The sequence below is a fragment of the Ammodytes marinus genome (assembly GCF_949987685.1).
Source record: "Ammodytes marinus genome assembly, chromosome: 17".
NCBI classification, from domain to species: domain Eukaryota; kingdom Metazoa; phylum Chordata; class Actinopteri; order Uranoscopiformes; family Ammodytidae; genus Ammodytes; species Ammodytes marinus.
The window spans coordinates 6,132,793-6,145,477 of NC_137221.1; the positions used below are offsets into that span (position 1 = coordinate 6,132,793).

At 40.2% G+C, this 12,685-nt stretch overlaps 1 protein-coding gene across 3 annotated transcripts; it reads left to right on the forward strand.

Moving 5' to 3' along the window:
- The first annotated feature begins 359 nt into the window (after positions 1-359).
- Positions 360-12,593, forward strand: LOC307264342 (lamin-A-like). Of its 3 annotated transcripts, none has more exons than XM_080045736.1 (13): positions 360-768; positions 1,806-2,169; positions 4,670-4,826; positions 5,473-5,598; positions 6,280-6,447; positions 7,171-7,296; positions 7,730-7,950; positions 9,211-9,493; positions 9,940-10,047; positions 10,465-10,584; positions 10,782-10,838; positions 11,372-11,572; positions 12,060-12,593. In XM_080045736.1, the coding sequence occupies exons 2-13, from the start codon at positions 1,826-1,828 to the stop codon at positions 12,093-12,095; spliced, it is 1,947 nt and encodes a 648-aa protein (XP_079901862.1). In that variant the 5' UTR covers positions 360-768; positions 1,806-1,825; the 3' UTR covers positions 12,096-12,593. The 3 variants fall into 3 exon arrangements, with proteins under 3 accessions (XP_079901862.1, XP_079901860.1, XP_079901861.1); XM_080045734.1 differs by having other exon boundaries at positions 364-768; positions 6,277-6,447; XM_080045735.1 differs by having other exon boundaries at positions 365-768; positions 6,277-6,447; positions 11,375-11,572.
- The last annotated feature ends 92 nt before the right edge of the window (positions 12,594-12,685 follow it).

Consider the following 12,685-nt stretch of genomic DNA (forward strand, 5'->3'; position numbering starts at 1 on the left):
TCTGCTTTAAAGTCCCTTGTAGTATCACATGGCATTTGGAGGCTCTTTGAGGAGAGGCTGACTCATTCATTCAGACTGCACACACCCATTGCAGAGAGAGAGAGGGAGGGAGGGGGAGAGAGAGGGAAAGAGAGGGAGGGATGGATGGAGAGGGAGAGAGAGAGGGAGAGAGAAAGAGAGGGAGGGATGGATGGAGAGGGAGAGAGAGAGGGAGGGGGAGAGAGAGAGAGAGGGAGAGAGAAAGAGAGGGAGGGATGGATGGAGAGTGAGAGAGAGGGAAAAAGAGAGGGAGAGAGAAAAAGAAAGAGAGAGCGGTAGAGAGAAGGAAGGGGAGAGAGAAAAAGAGAGGAAGAGGGAGAGAGAAAAAGAAAGAGAGAGAGCGGTAGAGAGAGGGAGGAGGAGAGAGAAAAAGAGAGGGAGAGAAAGAGAGAGAGAGGGAGGGGAGAGAGAGAAAGAAAGAGAGAGGGAGAGGAAGAGAGAGAGAGGGAGAGAGAGAGAGAGGAACAACCACCAACCAAGAAGTGCCAAACTTGAGGCCAACCTCTCTCCTCTCCTCTCCTCCCATCTCATTCTTTCCTACATGGCATTGGGCACGCCGATGGGTCTGCAGACAGCGCAGTAACAGACTGAGCAGGGCTGAGGAACCAACAGGGACACTCACAAGAAGATCACAAGATATCCAAGAAAATCAACATTTTAAAGTTTACAAAATACATCCTCGTGGAAGAGTTCTTGAGTTATTGACTTCATCTCACCGGCTTTAAAAAGGTAAAAAATCTTTGGTTCAACGTTGGCATCTTTTGAGCAGGGACATTACTTTGGGTTTTGGGTGGAGTAGGTGACCCCTCCCATGTCTTTTGATTAATTATAGCCCAAGCCTTAAGCCTTTGTCTATTGTTTGTTTTATGCCATTACACTGAAAGGAGTTGGATAGAGCGGTTATTGAACAGTGAATTGTTTTCTTAACAATTCTAAAGTCATTCATTTATGACTTTTTGATTCTGATATGGAAGTTTTCGATTTAAAATGTACTTTTACGGAGGAATTAAGCTGGTTTTTAATAATCGCTGTCTGGTTTTATTTGAATGATTACAGTATGTTGAATGTAGATTTGTTGACTGAGCAACATGGCCAACTATCCCCATCCTCTCATATAAAGTCATCTGTTCCACTATTTACAGTGAAAAGCCAGTATTTGCAAATGAACTTAAAAAACCTGGGCATTTATGCAGTTATGAATATTTGAAAGGCCTACTGATACGGAAATTCACAGATATACCACTTTTCTTTTAAAATAAAAAATCTACCTTTGTGGATTTATTAAGCTTGTTTTTAATCATTGTTGTCTGGATTTTATTTTACTTAAAGGTGCTACGAGGAACTTTGAAATATTTCTGAAACAGTCTCACTTTTCCTCTGATGATCATAAATTACATGTAACAGCAAACAAGACCATCAGTGCAAAGAATGCTATTTTCATATAGCTTTTTATTAATGCCTCTGCCATGGGTATACGCTCACCCAGGAACAACAGCTGGCGTAGTAAAAACACTACCGCTTTGGTCCAGAGGGGGTGCAAGAATTAACAAAAACTTAAAGTTCCTCTGAGCACCTTTAACAGTGATAAATGTTGAATGATGATTTGATTTCCCCATGTAAAGTCCTCTATTTGCACTATTTACAGTAGGCCTACAAAGCCTGTATTTGCAAATCTCCACAAGATAAAAAAATCTATTTATCAAGCCTGAATAAACAGAATAATTAAGTTGATTATAATAGCCTTGCCTTCCTTTTTTCTGTCAAAGATAACGGATATCAGGAAACAATGGCGACACCAAAGAACACTCCTAGAGGTGCGGCAGCCAGCACGCCGCTCTCCCCCAACCGCATCACGCGCCTGCAGGAGAAGGACGACCTGTGTAACCTTAACGACCGCCTGGCCGTCTACATCGACAAGGTGCGTTACCTGGAGAACGAGAACGCCGGGCTGCGCGTGCGTATCACCGAGTCGGAGACGGAGGTGAGCCGCGAGCTGACGGGGCTGAAGGCGGCGTACGAGACCGAGCTCGCCGACGCACGACAGACCCTGGACTCTGTGGCCAAGGAGAGGGCGCGTCTGCAGCTGGAGCTAGGCAAGCACCGAGAGGACTTCAAGGAGCTCAAAGCAAGGTGGGACACATGTAGGTCATAGTCTATGGTCACTGCAAATTGAGGCCATAACAACACTTAAATTTGGTGCTCCGGGAAACTTTGGTGTTAATTTTAGTGGCCCCTTTGGACAAAAGCGGTAGTGTTTTTACTATGCCAGCTGTTGTTCCTGGGTGAGCGTATATGACGTATATTAGGATATATGTCAAAGTTCCTCGTAGCACCATTAAACGGTTTAAAAAAAATGCATTTTCACATAACTTCCTATACACACAACTATTTTTTAGAATATCTCTCTGTACAGACGACATTGCAGTAGGTGGCGATAATGTGTCAAGTCTAACACCATAGAAGAACATTGTGAGCCTGGGAATAGAGCGTCTTCTTGAGCCAGGGTGGCACATGCTCAGCTCAGTAGAGTAAACAACAATTGCCATGCGCAAATTGAGGTCATGTCCCCGTGTACATTTGGACATATCCTAAATCTAGATCTGGCAGAATTTTCTAAAGTTTTTCCTATGTAAGAATGTGTGTGGAGGGATGGTGCAAGCAAGTGGAGAAAAAGAGGAATATTTTGAAGCGTTTTTTGAGGGCATAGATGAGGGTTGGGTTGGGGTGTGATAGGGGTTTCTCAGCCCGTTTTAGGCCCTGAAATTCTTAACAGCACCCCTGTGAATTTGTTAGAGGTAGTTTATTCACAATAAAGCAAGACTGTGCACATTTCAAAAGACAAAATAACATCCAGAATATTCTTCCTATTACAAATGAAAAGCTAAGTTTGTCAGCAATAAAATGCTCCTTTTTATCAATACACACACTACGTTTTGCTGTTACAACCACACGTGGTCTGACTCTGGTATCATCACCGGTAGCTAATGGTGGCTAGTTTTAGCACACTCTATATCAGCCAGTGTTAAATAGACTAGCATTTAAATTAGAATAACCTTACTTTCTGATGAAGTACCTGCTATACATCTAATTATCAATACTTATCTATATATAATAAGTCATAATAAGTTATATAGGCCTATAAATAGGCCTTTAGGATTCTTTTTTACTCAGTTGTTATGGGAGAACACATTGCCAGTTGTTTATTTTCCAAGGTTAAAAGGGTTTTGGTTCAAAATAAAACAAATCAGGCTGGTATAGGGTTAGGGTTACCCTTTAATCAAAATGAAAAGACACTACTGATCCAAATATTTCGTTTTATCTGATGATCATAAAAGGACACACAAACAGCTGCCTTGAGGCTTTCCAAAGAAAATCCCCCTTTTCAACCAAATCTTTTCTGTATCAAAATCCTCCCACTGTCCTTAAATGCACCATTCAGACGAAGAGTTTGTGTTTGTAGTGTTAATATCTGACACATATTTGCATGTGATCCCCAGCAGCAGATCACAGTTACTCATAAGCTCCTAATAGCTGAATGTCTTCATACGTCTTGCTGACACCGGTGGGCCACTCCCTAGTTCTAGCACAGCCTCCTCATTGCTCAGTGCTCACTTCACTTTGACGTTCTGACTTCCACTCTTTCCATGCAGCCTACGCTACGTCTACAGCATGATGACTAACTCTTTCCCGAGTTTCTCCTCCTTCAGTAAAGTAATCACTATGCACACAATACGTGGCAGTGTTTAGAAGGGGCTGCCGCTCTTGCCTCCATTATTTTTCCATAAATATTGAGACGGACGATGGCTGTTGTATGTTTGGGCAAAGCCAAGTTGTTGCCATGGCAGCTATAAACACCAACGGCTGTGGCTTGTGGCTTTACCACCAGATACGGATCGCTGTGGCCTATGAGTCATATGCGCCGAGGTCTTTCCCGATTCTCTCTCTCTCGTCCGCACTACATCCCTGTTCAGAAATAGATCAAAACTGTGTAAAGGAAACAGTAGTAATTTAGTTTTCCACTTTGGTTCTTGAGTTACACAGGGAAAATGTATGATCATTTCTTTTCCAGGAAAAGTCACCTTTAAGTTATAGTGCACAACTTTATTTAAAAAAAAACTTGACTAAACTCTCTCTGTGTTTCTCAGTATGGCAGCATTTACAAACTGGTGTCATCCCCTGACACTGGCGCAGGATCATCATGCGATGCAACCCAATAAATGTTTCAGGCGTTTATTCTACTGCTAAGAAATAACCTGGACGTACAGCAGAAGAAATAAAATCAATGCGTGATCACCGAAGGCTTTACCTCATGTAGATGCACAGTCAGGGTTTATTTAATTCCTCAGAATTCCTCACAGGGGAGACAGAAGTTACACACTATAGCTTTAACATCTGAGTCTACATCCTTGTTAGAAAATAGCTCTTATTTGTTTCATTTAAATGTGTAAAGGAAACTATAGGAATTTAGTTTCCACTTGGGTTTTAAATTACAAAAGGAAAATGGATGTTTTATCCAATTTCAGGGAAAAAATGTACCTTAAAGCTATGGTGTATAACTTTTTTATACTAATTACTCATGGGGCAATATAAGTTACAAACTGTAGCTTTAACATAATTTTTTTCTTTACAGGAACACCAAAAAGGAGTCAGACTTGTGCGGCGCGTCACAGCGGCTCAAAGACCTGGAGGCTTTGCTGAACTCTAAAGACGCGTCCCTGACAACGGCTCTGGGAGAGAAGAGAAACCTGGAGGTGGAAAACAGGGACCTGAAGGCGCAGGTTGCCAAGGTGAACTCAACACTCCAACTCAAACCTTTACGCGCAATTTACAACTCTGTGGAAACACATCTGGGCTCCATCTTTCTTTCTGCAGACAGTCCGCAGGCTCTCAGTTTGACTCCCCCACAATCCTCTCTGTTTTATCTGGCTGTGCAATTTATTACAATTTCGACTTCAAACTAATACGAAGATGAGATAATTGACTCTTACTTTAGATAGTGTTTTGTAGTCAGGACAAGCCTTTGAGCAAGGTCAGATTTATTTTTTATTTTTTTACACAGTAGAACTTTATTTAAGTTCAAGTCAGTCCACTGTTACAAAGACAGCTTTTCCAACAAATAATTTTAAAAAAAAATGACCACATACATGATAACTACTATTGTGTTAAATGATCTTGATTTCAATATCACTCAAAATAATCATGATTCTTGCCATAATCGAGCTGGCCTAGTTTGTGATAATAAAATATCAGCCTATCACAGGACCCTGTTGTGAACCTGCTTGCCCCACTAGCTCTACATTTTATGAGTTTTTCCAGAGGAATTCTAAAAGGACAAATCCATTCATACTCTCCATCCTGCCTTAATTTCTTTTCCTCCATATTTCTGCATCGCTCTTGTACTAATATTCATTCTGCCTATGTGTCTGTCCTCAGCTTGACACCAGTCTGGGCGATGCCAAGAAGCAGCTGCAGGACGAGATGCTGCGAAGGGTGGACGGAGAGAACCGCATCCAGACCCTCAAAGAGGAGCTCGAGTTTCAGAGGAACCTCCACTCTGAGGTCAGGCTCCGTTATTATCAATGAATCATTCTCATTAAAGGACTTTCTCCATTTTTCTCTTTTATCACACCAGATCTGCCATGGTTGACTGTGCAATATTCGTATTGTTTGTTTGTATACCACAGTTATACCCTTTTTAATTTTTATCTTATTTATTAAATGTGCACTATGCAGTTTCAGAGTAAGGGGATATGTTTATATTTACAGAGCCATCTGTTAGTTTACAAAACAGATTTTCTCCTTATGTAATTCTTAGTATTGAATCATTTTTATCGTAGTTTAAAATTATTTTGAGTCACCTGGAACCAAACATTGGAGTAGAAAATGTTCGTAACAAACGTGTGGGCCCTCCTGCTGTAAACAACAGTGAAACAGTAACTTTTCAGGAAGCTTTCTAACCTCAAACAGTGTTCCAGGGATCCAATTTTCCTGTGTGGAAAGTTTGTTTATTCATTTATGAGAATACACCTTAGAAAATGTTCACTTCTCTGACACACCCACATTTACATAGTGCCCTTTTAATCTTGTTTTTGTTATATAAAAATTGCATTACATTTGGGAGCTTCTATCTCAATAACATTGTACTTTGTGCATTAACAATGAGAAGATTCTGATTCTTCTGTGTATTTCTACGATATTTATGGAGTGATATTGACTTTGTTGATATATTCTCCAAAGGAGCTGCGTGAGACGAAGCGGCGTCACGAGTCTCGCATGGTGGAGATGGACAGCGGGCACCAGCAGGACTTTGAGAGCAAACTGGCCGAGGCGCTGGTGGAGATGCGTCAGCAGCACGAACTGCAGATCAAAATGTACAAGGACGAGATCGAGAAGACCTACAACTCCAAGGTAGACATTATATTAATCAGGTGTTGGTAAAAGTGGTAGGATGTGCCTAAAGGAAAGAGGGGCCGACCAGTAACCATGAGGTCGCTGGTTGGATCCCCGGCACCGGACAGGAGGATGTTAATAGTAAAACTAGTGGTGGCTGGTATTACATCTACAGTGCCCACCCCATCTCTACCATTGTGTCCTTGAACAAGACACTTAACCCCAAACTGCTCCAGGGGCGCTGTACTATGGCTGACCCTGCGCTCTGACCCCCTCTGAAATGTTGTAACTTGAGCGGGGATATGTGATACCAACGAAACATAATTACATTTTCTTTTCTTAAAGTGTCTTTAAGTACCTTGAAAAGCGCTATACAATTTTTTTTATATTATTAAACTAATACATTCAGTAAGTATTAGCCACAATTTTTTTTAAATAACACAATACTAAAAGCCAAACTAAAGAGACTGGGTTCTTAGTTTGTGTTTTAAATTGTCAAAATAAACAAACATGACGCTTGAAGTGAATTTGTTTTCTCTTGTGGTCTTCAGTGGAAAGTTAAAATGCCAGTAACATGGCAACCAGCACAGAATAAATATCCATGACATCATCACAAATGAACGTGTCAAATGTTTATGTGGTGACAGTTTTAATTGGCATCTCGCCTCTTTCACACTCTGGTGCAACGTTATTTAACGATTGTATTAATTATTCCTTCTTGTTTGTTTTTCTTTGTGTCAGTTGGATAATGCCCGTCAGTCGGCGGACAGAAGCAGCAACCTGGTGGGAGCGGCTCACGAGGAACTTCAACAGACACGAGTCCGTCTGGAGACCATGTCCTCCCAGCTCAGCCAACTGCAGAAACAGGTGACACACACACATACACACAGGGTCATATGCAAAAGATGCTGCTTGTATGTTTGCATCACTATGAGTATGAATAATGTGACCTTTTCCCCAATTCTAAAGATAACTTACTGTAATGATGCAATCTGTTTTTCCATTTACAGGAATTACATTTTTAAAAATAGTTGTGACCTTAACTTTTTTTATTTTTTTTTATATTTTGTGAACAAAATAACCACTATTTTCACGATTTTATGGCTGAGCTTAACAAACCTAATGTACAGCATAACAGCCATTATGTGGCCTAAGTGTCACTCAGTCCTTATCTTCATCCAGGTTATTTAAACATTTGTGTTGTACGTTTTTATTTTTGTGTGGTTAGAGGTCGTCCAACTCACTGCCACTAACTCAAACCTAATAATAACTCCTCTGTGTCTGTGTAACTCGTCTCTAGCTTGCGTCCCGCGAGGCGAAGATCCGGGAGCTGGAGGACGCCCTGTCTCGAGAGCGGGACAACAGTCGTCGGCTGCTGGGGGAGAAGGAGCGGGAGATGGCCCACATCAGGCAGCAGATGCAGCTGCAGCTGGACGAGTACCAGGAGCTGCTGGACGTCAAACTGGCTCTGGACATGGAGATCTGCGCCTACCGCAAGCTGCTGGAGGGAGAGGAGCAGAGGTAAAGTCAAAAGTCAAAGTCAAAATGATTTCTATAGCACATTTAAAAACAACATCAGTCGACCAAAGTGCTGTACAACATTTAATACAAAATAACACATAAGATACATGAAAAAAAAATGAGGAGTGTCAAAGTCTCAATTTAGTATGGTGGACTAAGTTTTGGTCTCATAATGAGGTTATGTATGTTGTAAATGATTGGATTCCTTTGTGACTTTCTATTCTTTTCTGCACATGTGACATCTATTGCATGATGTCTGTCCTGGGAGAGGGATCCCTTCCTCTGTCACTCTTCACTGAGATTTCCCAATTTTTTAAAATCCTCTAAATAAAAGGGTTTTTCACTGGGAGTTTTTTGTTAGTAGAAATAAGGGTCTATGGGTGAAGGGTGTCATACTGTACGGAATGTGAAGCCCACTGAGGCAAATGTCTATTTGTGAAATTGGGCTAAGTGGCAACAAGTTTATGTCTTAAAATAAGAATTTTGGAATCATTAAAGGTGCACTATGCAGTTTCAGTGGAAGGTCGGTTTGCTTACATTTTTAGAACCTCCAGTTAGTTTACAAAACAGATTTTCAGTGTAATTCTCAGTATTGAATAATTCTATCTTCATAAATCCCAACAAATAAATTTTGAAGTTGTTTAAGGTCTACACAATGATGCCACTTTTGGATGTAATGTTGGAATATATAATTGCAACTTCTGGAATTTCCTGCTTCTTCTTCTAAAGAATCATGGAAAAGTTTTGTCCATTAAAATGGACGCTGGATTTTTCTTCTCCGTCATTCCTACTCATTTGCGTCACACACTTTTATACCCAACTTAACTTTTTTTATTTCCATTTTATTTTTTGAATTGGGATGCTGCAGTTCTACATAGTTCCATTACAAAGAAAGTAACTGATGTCCTGCACAGAGAGTTTATAGCTTTCACTAATTTTCAACCCTTATCTCTATTTGGGCAACTGAACAACATACTTCATCAACATACAAAGCCTTCATTGATCAACATATTAAAACCATAGTACAATAGAATACACATACATCAACGCACATATGGTACTATATCATCACATTACAAAACACTTTAATCTCTATGCAACGAAAGTAAGCTAAAAATGGGTACAGACTTGTAATGCTTTTAGCCATTTTTGTTGTGAACAACTTTTTATGTGGTATTAATTTGATTTCAGTGAGTAAAGTGTTCCAGACTTGACAGCCCTTTAATTAAACATCATCCCGTACCCGTTCCCCCCTTGCAGGCTGCGTCTGTCCCCCAGCCCCCCTCCCACCAAAGCAACAGGAAGTCGTTCCTCTGCTACGGGCGGGGCGCTCTCTCGCTCGGCGCACTACTCCAGCCCGGCCCAGGGCACGCCGGCCAAGAGGCGTCGCCCCAACGACACAGACAGCGAGGCATCCAGCTTCACGGGCGGCGCTCTGGCCCGCACACGCATCACCCAGCAGGCCTCAGCCAGCGGCAGGGTCACTGTGGATGAGGTGGACCTGGACGGGAAGTATGTCAGACTCAGCAACAAGGCAGATGAGGTGAGAAGATTATTATACAAAATGTGAAAATGTAATGTTATTATATGAGGAGAAATCTCTGTTTTCTTCTTGTTTGTGTGGAACCTTTTTTTTTTTTACTTTTTTTATTGTATGGGCTTGTGGTTCAATTAATATGTATGTATTTCCAATATTGCTGGAAAACACATGTGAAGATTATATACAAAATGGGAAAATTTAATATTATCGGAGAATTTTCTGTTTTCTTCTTGTTTATGTTTTTATTTTATTTTATTATATGCGCTCTGAGCATATTATACATTTAGTTTTTTCCCCCAACTATCTGGAAGGTGTATTCCCTAAACTATTTCTATGTACACTTTACATTTCTTCAGTTTACTGCATATTACACATATTGTAAATAATATTTGACATCATTTGACACTATACAAAAGCACAGCTGATAATTTCTTCTCTCCATCCATCAGGATCAGAATCTGGGGAACTGGCAGGTGAAGCGGCAGGTTGGATCCGCTGCCGCCATCGTCTTCAAGTTCCCGGTGAAGTTCACCTTGAAGGCCGGCCAGAGGGTCACGGTGAGTTTACATTTTTTCATTAGTATACATCTCCGGAAAAAAAGAAGAGACCACTCCAAAATGTTCAGTGTCTCTCGTTTGACTATTTATAGGCATATGTTTGAGTAGAATGAACATTTTGGTTTTATAATATAAACTACTGACAACATTTCTATCAAATACAATTTTTGTCATTAAGAGCATTTCCAATAAGTTATGTAGAGATGAAAATTTAAGAAAAATCCAGACTGGTCTCTTAATTTCTTCCGGAGCTGTATATACTAATATATAGGCTACAGTTCAGCAAGTATAATCTATAGAAAACGATAGTTACTGGACGCAAAAACTTAAAGGTGCACTGTGTAACTTTGGATGTAGGCTATCAGAGACAAATAAACAAACCTCACCACCATAATGTGCCTTTTGCCCCATTAACAGATCTGGGCCTCTGGTTCTGGTGGGACCCACAGTCCTCCCTCTGACCTGGTGTGGAAGACTCAGACATCCTGGGGCACCGGAGACCTGTTTGTGACCACCCTGATCAGCGCCAATGGAGAGGTATTTGAAATCTATCTGCCACTAAAACCTCTTGTACTTGATATACACTTTATATGTTTTTATAATGTTTCACTATGGCCAGAGAGCTGATGTCATGTTCTACGCACTGAGCTTTGAAGTGTCAGAATTGAGCAATGAACGAATAATGAATGAGTAAATTAAAAAACCCTTTAATATTATAATACTTTTTCTTCCAGGACATGGCCATGAGGAAAGTCACCCGCACACAGTTTGAAGAAGAAGACGATGACATGGTGAGAGAAACTGTATGGATAACATACAACATATATAAACACATAAGAGAACTCTGCAGAACCAAAGGCAGTTAGCAGCATCCTACAAACCTTATAATGCTCCCTGTGCTAATTTTCAAAATAAAACAATCTTGGCTAAATATTTTTTTGGCTTCTCCCCTCTATTTAATATTCATACTGAATCTGTGGGAGGGGCGCTCGTGGTGTAGTGTATAGAGCGCCCCCCCCCTCGCATCAGACCGGTTAAAATCTGACCCAGGTCTCTGCATTTCATTCCCCTCTCTGCCCCATTTCATCTCTGTCTTTCTGCACTGTCAATAATAATAATAATAATAATAATAATAATAATAATAATAATAATAATAATAATAATAATAATAATAATATGTTTAATTTATATAGCGCTTTTTCTCACACTCAAAGCGCTTAAATAATAAAATTAAAATAATAATAATAATCTAATACAACCTTGAAAAGCCAAAAAAAATATCTAAAAAAAGTACTAAAATACTGAATCCGTGTCTTTGCACCAGCAGGTGGCTCACAGCACCTGTGGGGACAGCGAGTATAACCTGCGGAGCCGGACGGTGGTGTGTGGATCCTGTGGACTCCCTAACGACAAATCCACCAACAACTGCTCCGTGTCCTCGGCCTCGCGCTCCTACCGCAGCGGAGGCCTGTCCGAGGGTTTACTGCCCCACTCCTACGTGTTCAGCGCCAGCACCCCTCGCAAGGTGGGACACACACACACATACAGACACACACACGCACACACACACACACACACACACACACACACACACACACACACACACACACACACACACACACACACACACACTCTACTACACTTTTAAATATTTCTGAAACAGTCAAATTTTTCCTCTGATGATCATAAATTACATGTGACAGCAAACGAGACCATCAGTGTGAAGAATGTTTTTTTATATAGTTTTTATTAATGCCTTTGTCATGGGTAAGCTCACCCAGGAACTGTAGGTGGCGTAGTAAAAACACTACCGCTTTTGTCCAAAGGGGGTGCTAGAATGAACACAAACTGAAAGTTCCTCGGAGCACCTTTAAAGGCCTAATCAGAAAACAAACACTGTATTCAGCTTCTCTTGGTGCTTTTCTGTATTCAGGGATCAGAAGTTTTTATCACAATTTATGTCTTTTACATTTGTGTGTGATAATAATAGTACATTTGTTTTCTCGTTTTAGGCTGGAACCAGGATGGAGAGTTGTCCAATCATGTGAGCCCGGGGGATCCACGACTGAAACACTTCATCACTATTAGTTTTTTAGTTATTAGTTCTTTAGTTACTAGTTGTAGTTATCTAGTTCAGTTCATGTACTTTGGAATACTTTTCAAGATATCGTATGCAATAAAACTTTGTACCTGCTTTTTTATAATGTACATAGGCATGCTTTGAAGTATTTTCTTGAAGTATATTTGTATGGGCGACATCAAGGCATTCATTGAAATTATTTTGACCATGCTTCAACATAGCATTATACAATATTAGCCCAAATTTGTTCTTAAATCCTTGTTTACTGGTAAACAATAAAAGTTGGTGATATCCACATTAAAATCATACGTGCTTGTGATATTGATAATGTAATTTTGTGCTGAATTATTTTGAAAAATATGTTTATATTGAAAGGATATTTTCCCCAGCAGTTAGAGTAAATTGATTCCGTCCTTGCAACAGATCTACAAAATAATGTGTATTTTTGCTGATATCAATAAAAATGTTTTCAGAATTCTGTTATATTTTTATTTTTCAACAATAATAATGTGACAGTCTTATCATAGCATATACATAATATTATGGACATTCTATTTA